Genomic DNA, 17,306 nt, shown 5'->3' with positions numbered 1-17,306 from the left:
GGAAGTTGAATACCAAATATCTCCAGAATGCAGCAAGCCTGCCGTCAGAGAAAACATAATCTTGAGGTGGCATGTCTGTTATGATCCTGTGGACCAACTGAATGAAAACAAAGGCTCAATTACTTATATTGAAATGTATAAATAATGCGCTGATGTGTAGCTTTGTTAGCTTTGTTTTGTTTTGTAGGTAGCATACATCATGCCAGACTGGTGGCTGGTTTACTGGTAAGATTGAAAACCAGTGGCCAGACAGATGTACCAATGTTTTTATTTCGCTTTTATCTCATTGTTGAAACTGTATAATTTTGTCTCATCAGGACCGATGAGCAAGAAAAGCTGAATATCAACAGCACCGTCATCCAAAATGCACAGAATGTCACCACAGAGCTGAACCTGGGGTTCTATCTGGGCATTTATGGAGGTAATCTGCTGTTGGCGTGTTCATGCTGCAGCCATGTATACAACATGTCGGCTGTAGTGGGTTGGAGAATATTCTGGTTGTTTTACAGGTTTGACTGCGGCCACCATCGTCTTTGGCTTTGCCAGGAATCTGCTCCTATTCAATGTGTTGGTGAAGTGCACACAAAACCTGCACAACCGGATGTTCAGCGCCATCCTGCGCACACCCGTCCGATTTTTTGACATCAACCCAATAGGTAAGATTTATCACCACCAGTTTTACATCTGTCGAGCACAAACAACACTTCTAACCAAAACCTTTTAGAGAATATAGCAATATGTTAACAAAAGTCATTTTCTAAACCAAACTTCCTTTGGTTTCTAAACCAAAGAACTAACTCAGAACTAACTTCTTATACTAGATAAGTATTTCCTCTCACAGGTTTATGTGTTGTGTGACATAATCATGCATCTAGACTGCATTTTCACTGATTATATTCTCTCATCTCTCCTCAGGAAGAATTTTAAATCGATTCTCAAAAGACATCGGCCTGCTGGATTCCAACATGCCATTGTCATTTGTGAACTTTATTCAGGTGAGAGACAGATCTGACATGTTTTATAGCAGCATGAGTTGTATGTTTATTTATCCGCAGTGTGTTTTGGCAGTTAAGCGGCATTCTATGCTGTTTTTGGTGCACAGGTGTTACTGCAGATTCTTGGCGTGGTCGCTGTGGCTTCATCAGTGATCCCTTGGATCCTCATCCCTGTGGTCCCCCTTCTCTTGGTCTTCCTCTACGTCCGTCGCTACTACCTGCAGACTTCCAGAGACATCAAACGCCTGGAGGCCACCAGTGAGTGTTCCACATCGCCATAGAGACACAGAGTAACTGTGTCTGTTTGATGTGCTTATATTAATTATATTCTGAGACTTTTGTGTACTTTCTGACATCTGGTGTCACGTGCTCCTTTTCCTGCAGCTCGGAGTCCAGTCTTCTCTCACCTGTCTTCAACACTTCAGGGTCTGTGGACAATCAGAGCCTTCAGAGCAGAAGAAAGATTCCAGAAAACCTTTGACGCCCATCAGGACCTTCACTCAGGTTCTTCTTGGTCTTACCACCTCAAGCCAATTTAGTTTTCAGCCCAGTACTCACTAATAACAGCAATGAGAACCAAGAGATTGAAGTTCCCAGGATGTCACAGAATTAGGTCTCCCCTCGGGTCAATTATGTCTTATTTGCAGCCCTGCTTATACAGTAACTCGTGGTGATGAGGATCACATGATGTGAGCAGTTTCCCTCATGAGGTTTCTGTAGCTTTTTGCATTGTACGATTACGATACCATTGTGTTCTACTTGACTGTCTTTAACAGAGTCCTGGTTCCTGTTCCTGACCACCTCTCGCTGGTTTGCTGTCCGCCTTGACGGCATGTGCTCTGTCTTTGTTACCGTCACCACTTTCGGCTGCCTGTTGCTCAGAGACCGTGAGGAAGATTTCATTTATAATAATGTGAAGAAGAGTTGAATCCAGAGTAAGAAGGCAAACCAAACCAAAACATGCACTTGAATATCTTGTGTCATTCTTTCTGTTGGCTCTGTTAGAGCTGGATGCTGGCTCTGTGGGTCTGGCTCTGACCTACGCCATCACACTGATGGGCGTGTTCCAGTTTGGTGTAAGGGAGAGTGCTGAGGTGGAGAACATGGTGAGATGTTATCTCCAGCATTTTAGTTAAACTTATAGGATTGGATACATACTGATACATACTATAGCTGAAGGCTGAGAAAGCCAATGGTACAAATAAAAGTCTCTGCCCTCAGATGACCTCAGTGGAGAGGGTGATAGAGTACATAGAACTGGAGAGTGAGGCACCCTGGGAAACCAACAAGCGTCCTCCTCCTGACTGGCCCAGCCAGGGCCTGGTGACCTTTGACCAGGTCAGCTTCTCCTACAGTCCCGACGGCCCGCTGGTCCTGCAGAACCTGAAAGCAATGTTCCGCCCCAAAGAAAAGGTCAGACAGTTTGTTCTCCAGGAGCCAACATGTTCTTTTCTTTTCTGAATCAAACTTGAGGTTGCAGTGACATTTGTTTTTTGGTGTGCAGGTGGGCACTGTGGGTAGGACGGGCGCTGGCAAAAGCTCGCTGGTGTCCGCTCTGTTCCGTCTAGCAGAGCCACAAGGAAAGATCTACATTGATGGAGTTTTGACCTCTGAGATCGGCCTCCATGACCTGCGGCAGAAGATGTCCATCATCCCTCAGGTGAGTTTGTACTTAAAGAGAAGAGAAGAGAAGGAGAACCGGAGGTAAGGGAGGGAAGGGTAGAAGAGAAGCATGATTAAGGACAGGAAAGAGAGACAAGAGAAGGTGAAGGAAGGCAAGACGACAGTGAGAGGAGTTGGAAGGAGATGATAAAGGAGCAGGGTAGAGAAAACCAGATTCTTTAAGAAGCACTGACCTCTGTCCCCAGGATCCAGTGCTGTTTACAGGCACCATGAGGAAGAACTTGGATCCTTTTAACCAGCACACTGATGAAGACCTGTGGAACGCTCTGCAAGAGGCTAGTAACACGTACACACAGTAACACACAACTTAGACAGCACTTAGAATAACACAAACCCAACACACATGTGAGAACAATCTTGTGTGTGTGTGTGTGTGGGTGTGTAGGTCCAGCTGAAGTCTGTGGTGGAGGAGCTGCCTGGAAAGTTGCACACGGTTCTCGCTGAATCGGGCTCCAACTTCAGTGTTGGACAGAGGCAGCTGGTGTGTCTGGCCAGAGCCGTCCTGAGGAAGAATCGCATCCTCGTCATCGACGAGGCCACGGCCAACGTGGACCACAGGTATCTGGTTTAGAGCTTTCAGTTCATTTTGTGTCAGAAATGTGTTTTATACTGGTGCCCTACATGTTCCTCCTTGTGCTGTGACGTCAAAGGACAGACGAGCTGATCCAGCAAACCATAAGAGAGAAGTTCAGAGAATGCACCGTACTCACCATCGCTCATCGCCTCAACACCATCATAGACAGCGACCGCATACTGGTGAGTCGTAGATCTCTACAAAGCTCAGTTATTAAATGAATGATCATTAATTTGGCATTGGAGACGCACTCACTCACACTTATTTTAAACTAAGGCTAGATTCCTTGTTTAGACAGGGGGCACCTGATGTCAGTAAGGAGTTAATGCGGGCTGGGCTATATATTGTTTATCTACAATTTCCACAGAAACGTCTGTTTAATCCAAAAGATACCTGAGTCTTCAAAATAACGTTTCTGCCAAAGTAATTCTACAACTAGATTTCTCTCTGTTTTTGTCTGTAGGTGTTAGATGCAGGAAGCATCCACGCCTACGACGAGCCTTACACGTTGCTTCAAGATCAAGCTGGGATATTTTACAAAATGGTGCAGCAGACAGGCAAGCAGGAGGCAGTCGCTCTGCTGGAGGCAGCTAAACAGGTAAGATCTCTGCTCGCTCACAGCGACATTTACAAACTCTGCCTTTGTCCGAGGCAGTGGCTCAGTGGGTAGAGCTTCTGCTTGGGAACCAAGCCCCTGCCGAGGTGCCCCTGAGCAAGGCACCAAACCCTCAATTGCTCCACCCTCTGCGAAGGGTGGTAAATGTAATGTAAGTCGCTTTGGATAAAAGCGTCTGCCAAATGATCGTAATGTTATGTAATGTAATGTAATGTCTTTCTTTACTTTCAAAGCTCATTTGGTTGCTTTTTCAGGCTTACGAAAGCAGAAGCCGTCCCAACATACCTAATGGACACACAGACACGGGTGAGGTCAACTTTGTGATCTTTGAGACGGCTCTTTAACCTCAACGAGGCTCTAGCTGCTTTGCCTCAAAGCTACAGAAAGTGCCTTGGCTCCATGGTGGCCTTCAGCTTGTGAATGCACAGAGACAGAGTGGACAAGAAGCCACAATCCCCTCTGGAGCCTTGAGGAAAGGATCTGCTCAGAACCTTGGGTGTGCGTGGCCTTAATATTTACGCACATTACACTGTACGCTTTACATCTGAGAGTTTGGAATTCGATGGTGTAAATGATTTATTTTCTGTAGTTCATATTTATCATATATTGAAAAACTTGCTGCTCAATATCCTGATCTGACATTTGATTACATTTTGTTAAATGCCAGAACAATCTACATAATCCTGAACCCTGTAGGGCCCTTTGAGTTTCAATGTTTATTTGCTCTTGACACATTCGAATGTGCTTTGTTTGAGAAGGGCGGTATGAACGGCCCGTTAAAGGTTTGATCACGACACCGAACTGCTCCTGATGTGCATGAACACTCCTTGCATGTTCTGACCCTTCCATCAGTGTGTGAATGCTGAATGTAAGGTCAATGTACAGCGCTTTGGATTAAAGAGATATGTAAGTACAGAGTTGTCGTTATTATTAATACAAGTACAGAAGAAATAATGTCCAAATCTGATATAATTTACTCAGAGGAAGAATGTTTTGTGTGTTTGCATCTTGAAAGTTGGTGGACCAAAAATGTCAATGTTTGTTATATTCGTCATCTTAAGGAACAATATAAAAAGAAAAATCTGTATTTACCTAAACTTCCCTTAAACACCCTTTGTTTTAGATTTTACTTTCTCCAACGCTACGTCTCATTTCTGCCTAAACAATGGATCCACGCCCTGTTCAGCTGATGAAGAATGTCCACCTGTAACCTCGTTGCAGCTACGTATCGTTGATTGGCCAATACAATGCGGCCGTCACCTCTCAGCCAATCGCGTGAAGGAAGAGGACGGCGAGATAGCCAATAGCGTATCGCGACCGTGAAGCACGTCATCTTGGTGATGGAATTTAATGCGCTCACCTTATAACAAAGTCATATTTTTCAGGTGAAAACCCGTTAAAAGACAGAAGGAGATTAAAGTTCAGTTACTACGGGAGTGTAAAGCAGCATGGAAAAGTTAAGCAAAGATGCCAAAAAGAACCCGGCGGCCACTGCTAATTTTCTATCGCAGCTATTTTTCTGGTAAGTCGACGAAGTACACGGATAATAAATTTGCCCTTACTCAGCGGGTCGATTTAAAAACGAAGCAGGGAAACTTTAGCTTTCTGAGTTGCTTTTGGCCATAAACCGACAGTTTGCAGAGTTATTTATCATTTATTTATCATTTGTATTAAGTTAATTTGCTAAGTGGTACGAGTTCAAAGTTATTTAGCTGAGGTATAAGTTGTTCAAACTAATCTAGTCGCTTGAGCACTGCTACGGTGATGACACGTTACAGGCATTATATATTTAAACTTGTTAAACCTTACAATTAGATATGTATGAAATGAGTCAAAGTAAAGAAACCCGTTGTGTGAAATGTTACTTATATAGTATATACTAAGTGAAGAGTGAAAAGTTCTCACGAAGCCACACAGGCAGGTGGCTTTGTTTTGCAGTTGTCAGAGGGAAGTTAGTTTCGTAACAGCTTAATCTTAAGAATAGCTGTAAATGAATGGGCACCTACACAAACCAGTGCAGTTTGACATCCCATGTCTGTTTAGTAGGAATAGGATATTTGCTAAAATAATCTTTTATTCGTCCCACAACGGGGAAATTCACAGAAATTCTGTTTTATAGGTCGTGCTGAAACAGTGCCTTATCATGTTGCTAAACCTCTGTGCTGTTCTCTAGTCCCTTCTTTATGGTAATTTATAGTTTAAGGTACCACCCAAATACCTTAAACCTGTTGTTCGACTAGACTAGAGCTCCTGGGCACGTACTCATGTTATCTCCAGAATTGGTGTTTGAATGCACCGCTCTCTGCTTGCATGAGCAGTTGAGCACACTCTCAGAAATGTGTCGTAACCGCAGGCTCTTTGTCAGGTAAAGTCCTTTTTGTTATTTTGTTATTACCTTTTGGTCGGTGGTTGTCGTGGCACATGTTGAATCTTGTTGGGAAGACAGGTTTGCTGATCTGTGCGAAACATTGGGTGATATCAGCATCAGATTGAAAATGGTTTCTTATTTGTGGTGTCTAAAGGCCTCCCTCCCTGTACATTATGCGTTTATATCATGTCTAAACCCCCCCTAAAAGGTGTTAAATGTTATTTAATGGGCTCATTGCTCTTCTCCATACATTGGACGCTATTAGGGATGAATAAATGAATGCTGGTCTTTGTAGGTATAATTTAGATCAGAAAAAAACAAGTAAACTTCACAGTAGCTTCTTTGGTGAAGTAAAATGACAGAAATGTCAGCTTGGTCTCCGCCACCATTTTGAGGCCCTACATCTTCATCGACAACATCATCATCATCTTCCGCCTACAGGTGGTTGAATCCCTTGTTTCGCGCTGGGTGGAAACGCAGGCTGGAGGAAGATGACATGTATGAGGTGCTCTCAGAGGACAAGTCAGAGAGACTCGGACAGGAGCTGCAGAGGTATGGAGGTGTTGTGACTAACTTACAGCTCAATGTAGTTACCATGGTAATTAAAGATGGCATGTGGAGTTATGGAAAGTGAAGTTGAGGGAATGTATGTTCAATTAAACTTCTGATTAGTCCGAATGTATTCAGAGATGTTTTGAGTCGTCAGTCAGAGTAATCAGTTTCATTTGAAGCAGATCGTCACATCCTGCTGGAAGATTGTACAGGCTGTGTTGTTTTTCCTGTGGAAATACATCAAATAACATGACATTCCCTTGGACAGATGCTGGGATGATGAAGTTCAAAAGTGTACCAAAGAGCTGCGAGAGCCCAGACTCACCAAAGCCATCGTGAAGTGCTACTGGAAACCGTATGCACTGCTCGGTCTCTTCACTTTCAGTGAAGTCAGTGTCTGTACAATTAACACTAAATAATACTTAAAAATTATTAATTGTTGCCCTAGTTCCATATCCTGCATGAAGTTCTTTCTTCATTCATCAACATGTACTCTGCATATCAGGAGGCCATTAAAGTCATCCAGCCAATCATCTTGGGGAAAGTGATTACATACTTTGAGAGTTACGACCCAGAGAACATGACTGCGCTGTACGAGACTCTTGGCTACGCTGTGGGTCTGTCTGTCTGCACCATCTGCATGACGTTGATCCATCACCCCTACTCTTACCTCCTCCAGAGAACGGGCATGAGGATCAGAGTGGCGATGTGTCACATGATCTACAGGAAGGTGAGTAAGAGTAAGAGGGCACGGTCCTGTGGACGTCTTGGGAGCTGGTGGGTTGGTATTCAAAATGTACCTGTTGGAGTTGTCATCCAAATGTTATGGAAAGTTTATGTGTGCTTGCTTATACCTTATTACTTTTTAAAATATTAAGTTGGATTTCTTTTACCGTCACTGATATGATTCCTCTTTCTCCAGGCCCTGTGCCTCAGCAGTGAAGCCATGGGAAAAACCACAACCGGACAGATTGTCAACCTCCTATCAAATGACGTGATCCGTTTTGATGATGTACGTGAAATTTCAGAAAAGTAAAGAAATTGCATTAAAGATGCCATTTTTGTACAGAAGAGAAGAGGTGACGACTTAAAACACAAGGGAACCAGATCAGTAAGTGGCCGCTGCAGGGTGAACAACACTTCACTCCCATTTGCAACTAAAAAAAGATGTGTGAACTGTAAAATGTATTAGGGAGGAAAAGATTAAGAAAAATTAATAATAATAATAGCAGCTTGGCTTTTTCAAAAAAAGGTTAATAACACAAGAGATGTTTAAAGTTACCTAGGAACATGAAGACGATAAATCAGGGCTGGCCAAACTATGGCGTGGGGGCCAAATGTGGCCCTCAGTAGCCCATGGTCCATTTTTGCCCTAAATCAACTGACCAAAATATAAGCTTATTATATATCCGCTGGGTCCTAAACAGAGTTTGTTACTTTGAAATGTATTTATATTCAGTTTTGTTTCACACCAGGGATGAGTCCATGTCATTAATGTTCTTTTCTAAGTAGGTTATATATGCATTCATTTAGGGCTGCACCTAACGATCATATTTTTAACGATTAATCTACAGATTATTTTTTTCGATTAGTCGATTAATGTAACGTTTAAATTTATTACGCAATATAAAAAATATTGCCCCCAAAATAAAAATCAAGCTTATCTCATTCATATTTCTATAGTTTCTTAAATCATCTACATCACAAATGTAACAAAGATTTGCAGTGCATTATTCCACAACTAGCCACCTTTTGATTGATAATCTCCGTTTTACAATCCAACATATTGCTTATTCAATTCAAGTAAAAGTGATGGAGCGCAATCTGCGTTCAACAACAAAAATATATGAGACGCAGGTCCGCGGCCAGTTGCGTACATGTTTTCACCTGACGCGGCCATCTTACGTCATCATGACGTGTTGGCGCATGTCGATTTATGTTGACGTGTCACCCAACCCCTCGATCATTGCTTTGATACATATGACATTTTTATTATTATTTTAATATTTTAATTATTAGTACTCAAATTGGTTGAAATCAATCCTTGGTGAAATTGTGGTGTAAATAAGTCATACACTTAAACTTGTTTTAGCATCTGTTGCAAAGGTTACTAATGTGTTTTTATTAACTTTAACCACAACTGTAGCAATGTCCGAGTGAATGGCCCCTGTTAAATAAAACTCACAGCATCCTTTCTTCGACAGCTCACCCTCTTCCTGCACGACCTGTGGGCCGGGCCTCTGGTGGTGGCAGTGGTTGTGGGGTTGCTGTGGATGGAGATTGGGCCGTCTTGCTTGGCAGGCATTGTGGTCCTCATGTTCCTGATGCCTACACAGTCTATGTTCGGAAGGCTGTTTTCAAAGTTAAGGTAAGAGAATATAAATGAAACGGATCAGGACAGAACATCTTCATCCGTGAGGCAGTCGACGGCTGTGTACAACATTATCTACCTTTGTTGAACGCACTTATTGGAAGTGGCTTTGGATAAAATGACCATAATGTAATGTAATCATGCTGATGACAGGGAGATAATCTAAATTGGGTCCCGTCTTTTAATCGCAAATCCAATTCTGTACGGGAAAGCAAACATTCCAACAATCCATTCAGAGAATCTTTTTGAAACTGAAATCATGTGGCCTTTGTTTTGACAGCTCATTCTCCGGAAAGTTCCTGCCCAACTTCAGATCCAACACACACCTATTTTGTCAACATCGTGCATGTCATTGTGGGTCAAACTGTCCATGTAGTTGTATCCTCAAGTGTGAGCCTCAAAGTGCAAACTCAGACCTGACAAGTGTGGAATCAGTGTCTTTCCTCCCTGTTCCTGTGTAGGAGTCAGACCGCCGCTCTCACTGACAAAAGAATCCTCACAATGAATGAAGTGGTGTCTGGAGTGAGGATCATTAAGATGTACGCCTGGGAGAAACCTTTTGCTGCTCTGGTGTCTGAGGTGCGAAGGTAAACATGAATGCATTTGTATGGTAAATTAGTGGCCAGATATTTTCTGAGGAGTGGCGGGAATCAAAGCTCTGTGTCTGCTGGATGAGGAAGAAACAAATTACTGCCCAACTTGTTCCTCTTTTACCAGCTTCATTTGATTGTTCAACTCAGCCTGTGTGTCCATGTCCAACTGTTTCCCAAATAAAGGTCAATATATTTGTTTAACAGTTGTGTGTCACAAGTTGTAACTGCGGACATTGATAACACACTTCAGGAGTGACACAGCTGAAATGTAAAACCAGCAATTTAACCAATTTTTTATTGTTTGCATATTATTCTAGATCGGCTGTCAACTGTAATTTTATGAATCTACCAGGAGTATCGGAGCATTATCTCACCCAAAAGCCCCTAAATACTAACCAAGATCCATTTTGTTTTGAGGCATGAGACATTTTGTAATTGTAATAGTTAGTTCTGTGTTCGTGTAAACAGGAAGGAGATCTCCAAGATCATGATGAGCTCCTACCTGCGAGGCCTCAACATGGCCTCTTTCTTCTGTGCCAGCAAGATCATCGTCTTTGTCACCTTCACTGTCTATGTTCTTCTTGGAAACACCATCTCAGCCAGCCGTGTGTTTGTCACGGTGTCGCTGTACAGTGCCGTGCAACTCACTGTCACCCTTTTCTTTCCGGCTGCCATTGAGAAACTGTTTGAGACCCGCGTCAGCGTACAGCGGATTCAGGTAAGCAAAGTGATGATGCAGGCCTGCTGTTCTAAAGGCATTAGTGATTATGAAAGTGGGTGTTTTTAATAAACATTCCATCTCTACTGTTATTCAATTGTGTTTTTGTATTCATGCTGAAGGAGTTTTTGATGCTGGACGAGGTCACAAATAGTGGCTCTGTGCTGCCACAGGAGGAGAAGAAGGACGTCTCTGTGGAGATCAAGGACCTGATCTGCTACTGGGACAAGGTTAGAGAACCTTTGTGCCTACTACAGCACAATGATGAACACAATACACACACACAGACACTTGGTTAAAAACAAACGTAAAAAAAAGTTCTGTGTTTTGAATCACACAAGGATAACAGGTTCATTTTCACTCTTGTTTGTGATTGATCTCTATTTTGCCTCATCTTTGTGCCCTTGCAGAGCCTAGATGCACCATCTCTGCAGAACATCTCTCTCTCCTTGAAGTCACCTCAACTCTTGGCTGTAATTGGACCAGTAGGGGCTGGAAAGGTCAGAGCTCTCTTGATGCAGCCACTACACATGAGAGAAGGAGAACTGGTCGTGGAATGATTTATATACTTTCATGTTTATAAGGAGGAAGAGCACTGAACAGGACTGATGATGTTTCTTTATGCTGATGTTTCTATCCAGTCATCCTTGTTGAGCTCCATCCTTGGAGAACTGCCTTTGGAAAAGGGGGTCCTGAATGTCAAAGGTCAGCTGACCTATGCCTCCCAGCAGCCCTGGGTGTTCCCTGGAACCATCCGCAGCAACATCCTGTTTGGGAAAGAGATGAACCCTCAGAAGTATGAGAATGTGCTGCGGGCCTGTGCTCTGAAGAGGGTGAGTGGTCATCAGATTCAAATTGTTTTAATTTCACTACATGAAGGATGATGACAGCCTAAAGCTCATTATATGTGACTGGTGCTGCTGGAGCATGTTTGTCTTTCCCCCTCGAAGGTTTGCCTGTGGGTTATGCAGTGTTAATGCCCTGTTGTCCCTCTGATACAGGACATGGAGCTTCTCCCAGATGGAGACCTGACGCTGATCGGCGACAGAGGAGCCACACTCAGCGGGGGGCAGAAAGCTCGTCTCAACCTGGCGAGGTATGAGGACCATCCAAACATTCAACATTTATGTAAATACTGCAGGGAGATAACACACTTGTCTTTGTTTGTGTGTGTTGTCAGGGCTGTGTATCAGGATGCTGACATCTACCTGCTGGATGACCCCTTAAGTGCCGTTGATGCCGAGGTTGGGAGACATCTGTTTGAACGGTGAGTGACTTCCAAGCTACAGAAAGAGCGACAGGTCATAAAGAATCTGTGTCTCTCTATATTCTTGGCAAAGTAGCGCTTTACGACGAGATGTGTGCCAATAAGGCCAGGCAACAATACACCCCAATGGGGCTATTTTTTTCCTTTACTCCTATCAAAATGAAACTTTACACAATGAAAGTACCCATGAAAAGTAAAATTACAAGTTTCTTTGAAAATGAATTTTTTATATGCAAATGAGCTATACACTAATCGAATATGCCCAAAATACACCCAAATAGGCTTAATGTTTTCCTTTACTCCTACCACAATAAAACTAAGAAAATCCTAGTTGAGGAAATATGTTTAATTCTCATCAATCCGAGATCTGTGCCAATAAGGCCAGGCAACAATACACCCCAATGGGGCTATTTTTTTCCTTTACTCCTATCAAAATGAAACTTTACATAGTAAAAGTATACATGAAAATTAATCAATTTTTTTGTATTACAAGTTTCCTTTGAAATTAATTTGAATATGCACATGAGCTCCACACTTACTGAATATGTCCTAATTTGCATAGGCAGAAACAACATTCGTATGTATGACAAATACATCGGCCCAGTCTTCATCCAATCATTGTACTGCCAATGGGTGATGGCAATGCTGCTTTTAGACTGGCCTCTAACCTGAAGACTGCCTGGCTTGGTAGTACCTGCCAGGGGTATAACCCCCGCCAGTAAAGTCTTCAGGGTCACGGAGGCAACACAAGCCTCCCCACCACGACAAGGTAGCAACAACAGGGGAGTTTTTTTTTGTGTTTTTTTATTTTTTTTTATTTTTTTAAGTTTTTCTTTTTTAAGTTTTTTTTTATGTTTTTTTTTTAATTTTTTAATCCAGCCTGGATCCTCAACCCCTTCTCTGTGGCTCTTCGTTCTGGTACCCCCTATATCAGTTCCTGGTTTGTTCTTTGCTTAGTTGTTCCCCTCTGGGTCATATTCATCTGATAAATCAGGCAACTTTGAGTTTCTGCAGCTAGTACCACGACATTCTCCACATATGGCAATGCAAGGGAGTCCATGTTTTTTGCATGTGCATCTCTTTGTGCTGCAGTCTTTCCTGCAACTACAGCGGACTACATCTAGTATTTCTGGTGGTGCCGCAGGCTGATCGGTCATTATTGGCATAAATCTCCCATCCAAAACATGCCACCCCCAGTCTTTTGGGTCCATATGTTCACTTCCCCCTTTCCACTCCAGTATTTGGTAAAAGACCCGAAGACTATGGAACTTTGCAGCTGTTGACGTTGGAGGGAGAGTTTGAGGTTCCACTGGAGATGAGTTCTGAGTTACTTTATCACAGAATCGAAAAAAAAACCCTCCCCTGTTGTTGCTACCTTGTCGTGGTGGGGAGGCTTGTGTGCCTCCGTGACCCTGAAGACTGGGTTTTGCGAGGGTTATACCCCTGGCAGGTACTACCAAGCCAGGCAGTTTTCAGGTTAGAGGCCAGTCTAAAAGCAGCATTGCCATCACCCATTGGCAGTACAATGATTGGATGAAGACTGGGCCGATGTATTTGTCATACATACGAATGTTGTTTCTGCCTATGCAAATTAGGACATATTCAGTAAGTGTGGAGCTCATGTGCATATTCAAATTAATTTCAAAAGAAACTTGTAATACAAAAAAAGTTAATTTTCATGTATACTTTTACTATGTAAAGTTTCATTTTGATAGGAGTAAAGGAAAAAAATAGCCCCATTGGGGTGTATTGTTGCCTGGCCTTATTGGCACACATCTCGGATTGATGAGAATTAAACATATTTCCTCAACTAGGATTTCTTAGGACTTTTAGTATGTTGTTCTGGACACCTCATAGAAATGATCTATGCTGAAAGAAATTCTTTTACAATTAGTTCTATTTTTGGCTCCAAAATGAGTTACTTTGGCTGGACTACTAGCAATGTCTGAAGTCATCAGTGAAAGCTCTTACCTCATCCAGCTTATGAGATTTAACAAGAAGAGGCTCTTTACTATTTACTAGACTTCAAATGTGCCTGTATTCTGTTAACTTCAGTAAGTGCAAAATTAATATTTGTTATAGCAGGAACATCCTGCTCCATGTTCGCCCTCTGTCTCACCACAGCCCTAAATTTGTCTTAAGCATGAGCAGACCTGTGGGGAGGTAAAGTGTTATTCTTATTAAATACAAACGTGTTTGGATACAGGAAGGGGAGCGGTGCTGCTGCTGTCAGGCACACAATGGAAACTGGTCCCACTCTTCCTCTTACAGTCTTCAGACGTGTGTGCAACAACAGTGATAAAGGATAGGAAGCACAAGTCAAATGAATAAAGCCTGTTTGAAAATGTTGGCTTTGATTTCTGGTGTTTGTTTGTATTTTTTCATGTATTCTTGCTGAATCCTCACATGGTCTTGATGAGCTGTTTTGTGTCCATATATCAGGTGTATCTGTGGCCTGCTGAAGAAGAAACCTCGTATCCTGGTCACCCACCAGCTTCAGTACCTGAAGGCAGCTGACCAGATAGTGGTCCTGAAGGAGGTCAGTGAGAGCAAAATGATCCCCTCTTACCTGAGCCTGACGTACGATGGAGTGTTACGAGGGAAAAGAGACCTCATTTGTGTGTGTGTGATGAATATGTGATAGGTATGTTTTCCAATGAAGTGAATGTGTAGCTCAATGTGCACGTTAGGGTCACATGGTGGCAAAGGGGACCTACGCAGAGCTGCAGCGCTCCGGAGTTGACTTCACCTCCCTGCTGAAGAAGGACGAGGAGGAGGAGCAGCAGTCGTCTCAAGAGGTCTCCTATCGGAGTCGGACTCTGTCGGAGAACTCTGTGCTTTCCCAGGCTTCCTCTGTGTATTCGGTCAAAAATGGAGGCGAGCAGCTCCAGGTTTGTTCATCATCTATTGTAGATGTTGTTGTTGAGACAGTAGCAGATTGATTTCACTATGGACCCCGTGCTCGTCTTTAATCTGGTGCCATCCATGCAGGCAATGGCGGAGGAGAGTCGAGCTCAGGGATCCATCGGCTTCGGCCTGTACGTCAAATACCTGAAAGCTGGAGCCAGCATTGCTGTTCTGCTGTTTGTGATACTCATCAACAGTCTGGCTCAGGTATGCTAAACATTTTTAATTAAACACTTTATATTTATTGTGAAAGACCCCTCAGGAGGGGTCAACCTGCAGTGCCTTCACAGCCCACCCTTTTGGAAGCACTGATGTATCTCTACAGTATCTCTTAGAGCACTGGTTCCCAAAGTTCTATTGCCGGGGGGGGGGGGGGGGGGGGGTCGGAGGAGGAGCGATATGAATAAGTACAGCCTCAGGTAAATGAAGGAGGCCATACTTTGTTTCGTCCATAGAGGTCCATTCAACAGACTGTGGTCTGGTAGTTGTAGTGCCAAATATCTCCCGAATGCACTAACTTACAAAAAACAACATCAGTGACTTAGGGCTTAAATAAATGAGGAAGTTTGTAAAATCAGCGGTGTATAATTTTTTTTAACCTACCTTCAGAGAAAACATAATCGGGAGATAGTAGGTCTGTTATCATCCTGTTGAACTATTGAATTTAAAATACGGCTCAATTACCTTACCTGAACTGCATAGAAAACGTGCTGACTGTGTAGCTGTGACATCTTTAGGTCTAAAGAAACACACCAAGACACTGTCTGCTTGTTTTGTAGGTGGTATACATCATGCAGGACTGGTGGCTAGCTTACTGGTAAGATTGAAAACCAGTAGTCTGTCAGATGACCTAGTGTTTTTATTTCGCTTCTATCTCATTGTTGAAACTGTATAATTTTGTCTCATCAGGGCCGACGAGCAAGAAAAGCTGAATATCAACAGCACCGTCATCCAAACTGCACAGAATGTCACCACAGAGCTGAACCTGGGGTTCTATCTGGGCATTTATGGAGGTAATCTGCTGTTAGCGTGTTCATGCTGCAGCCATGTAAACAACATGTCGGCTGTAGTGGGTTGGAGAATATTCTGGTTGTTTTACAGGTTTGACTGCAGCCACCATCGTCTTTGGCTTTGCCAGGAATCTGCTCCTATTCAATGTGTTGGTGAAGTGCACACAAAACCTGCACAACCGGATGTTCAGCGCCATCCTGCGCACACCCGTCCGATTTTTTGACATCAACCCAATAGGTAAGATTCATCACCACATTCTTGCCGACAGTGATGTTTGCTTCCTCTTTTTCTTGCCAAACATCTTCCCATAATATTTCCCCCCCTTCACCACAGCCCTACCCATCACCCCTGACCCTCCTTCCTCCTCTCTGAAGCAGGTTGGGAGGTGATTGAAGGAATGGTGCTGGCATTCATTAGTTATTAAATCGACCTGAAAATTCAAGCCTCCACCAGTCAAATTAAGCAAGTCGCCAAACACTTCTGAGAAATAGAGAGTTCTATAGTGGGGAAGCAAAAATAATGTCACATTCTTTTGTTTTTATGTGGGAAACATCCTTTAAGGTCTTAGTAAAATTGATGCATATCTTCTTAAGAATTTATGAATTGAATTGTAATTAACAAGAAATGGGAAGAAATGGGTTTTCTACAACCACATGCACTCTTGATACTCAATATTCACGGCTTTAACCAATGACACCAGCCCTGACCTGTGTGATAAACTTAACCTGGTGACAGAGGTGAGTGGTGGACAGCGGGGGTAGTGCCAGGACGCTAGCGTTACCGTCGGGGCCCCCCTGAGACGCCATGGGCTTAAATCGGCGAAGCATGGAAGAAGTGCGCTGCCGTTTTAAAACCTGCAGAAGCCACTCAACTCATGTCACTGGCTCACAGGTGGAGCAGGGGTGAGTACCTGTAAAGGTTAGCTGGTTGTGATACCCTATTGTAGTTAGCATGTACTGTACGTACACGGTCGCCCATAAGGTTGGAATAAAAAATCATTCCAACTTTATGGGCGACCGTGTATATATAGGTGTTGCATATTAGTTTTTGATATTGTTCCTCACACAGGCTTATTGTGATGTAATCATGTTTCTAGTATTTTTAATCATTGATTTCTCTCAACTCTCCTCAGGAAGAATCTTAAATCGATTCTCAAAGGACATCGGCCTGCTGGACTCCAACATGCCATGTGCATTTGTGGACTTTATTCAGGTGAGGGACGGATCTGACATGTTTTATAGCAGCATGAGTTCTATGTTTAATATTTTATTGTGTTTTGTCAATTAACTCTTTCTTAGCTGTTGTAATGCTCACATGCTACTGTTAGAGGAGGAGAAGGCCAAATGTACAGACTTGATCTGGCCTTTGACTTTTAATTTTTGTTTTTGGTGCACAGCTGTTCCTGCAGATTCTTGGCGTGGTCGCTGTGGCTTCATCAGTGATCCCTTGGATCCTCATCCCTGTGGTCCCTCTTCTCTTGGTCTTCATCTACGTCCGTCGCTACTACCTGCAGACTTCCAGAGACATCAAACGCCTGGAGGCCACCAGTGAGTGTTCCACATCGCCATGGAGACACAGAGTAACTGTGTCTGTTTGATGTGCTTATATTAATTATATTCTGAGACTTTTGTGTACATCTGGTGTCACGTGC

The 17,306-nt window shown here is 43.1% G+C and overlaps 1 protein-coding gene across 5 annotated transcripts in view; it reads left to right on the top strand.

Annotated features, from left to right (window-relative positions):
- Positions 1 to 17,306, top strand: part of LOC142999294 (ATP-binding cassette sub-family C member 4-like) — a 29,168-nt gene that overhangs the window by 8,062 nt on the left and 3,800 nt on the right. Inside the window, exons 1-21 of one of the 5 annotated variants that reach the window (XM_076148776.1) lie at positions 5,257 to 5,390; positions 6,678 to 6,788; positions 7,057 to 7,177; positions 7,294 to 7,518; positions 7,711 to 7,800; positions 8,993 to 9,156; positions 9,621 to 9,746; positions 10,221 to 10,470; positions 10,593 to 10,700; positions 10,881 to 10,970; positions 11,112 to 11,303; positions 11,472 to 11,566; positions 11,651 to 11,737; positions 14,180 to 14,276; positions 14,428 to 14,628; positions 14,729 to 14,851; positions 15,424 to 15,461; positions 15,554 to 15,657; positions 15,746 to 15,892; positions 16,788 to 16,867; positions 17,052 to 17,202. In XM_076148776.1, the coding sequence (XP_076004891.1) occupies positions 5,317 to 5,390; positions 6,678 to 6,788; positions 7,057 to 7,177; positions 7,294 to 7,518; positions 7,711 to 7,800; positions 8,993 to 9,156; positions 9,621 to 9,746; positions 10,221 to 10,470; positions 10,593 to 10,700; positions 10,881 to 10,970; positions 11,112 to 11,303; positions 11,472 to 11,566; positions 11,651 to 11,737; positions 14,180 to 14,276; positions 14,428 to 14,628; positions 14,729 to 14,851; positions 15,424 to 15,461; positions 15,554 to 15,657; positions 15,746 to 15,892; positions 16,788 to 16,867; positions 17,052 to 17,202 (2,674 nt within the window). In that variant the 5' untranslated portion in view covers positions 5,257 to 5,316. The other 4 variants (XM_076148777.1, XR_012963301.1, XM_076148774.1 and 1 more) reach the window with 4 other exon arrangements.

This window comes from Genypterus blacodes, unplaced genomic scaffold, assembly GCF_046128005.1.
Source record: "Genypterus blacodes isolate CSIRO-AG114 ecotype Tasmania unplaced genomic scaffold, CSIRO-AGI_Gbla_v1 ptg000043l_1, whole genome shotgun sequence".
NCBI classification, from domain to species: domain Eukaryota; kingdom Metazoa; phylum Chordata; class Actinopteri; order Ophidiiformes; family Ophidiidae; genus Genypterus; species Genypterus blacodes.
Note: the sequence above shows the minus strand (reverse complement) of the source record. Positions and strands in the feature narration are given on the sequence as shown.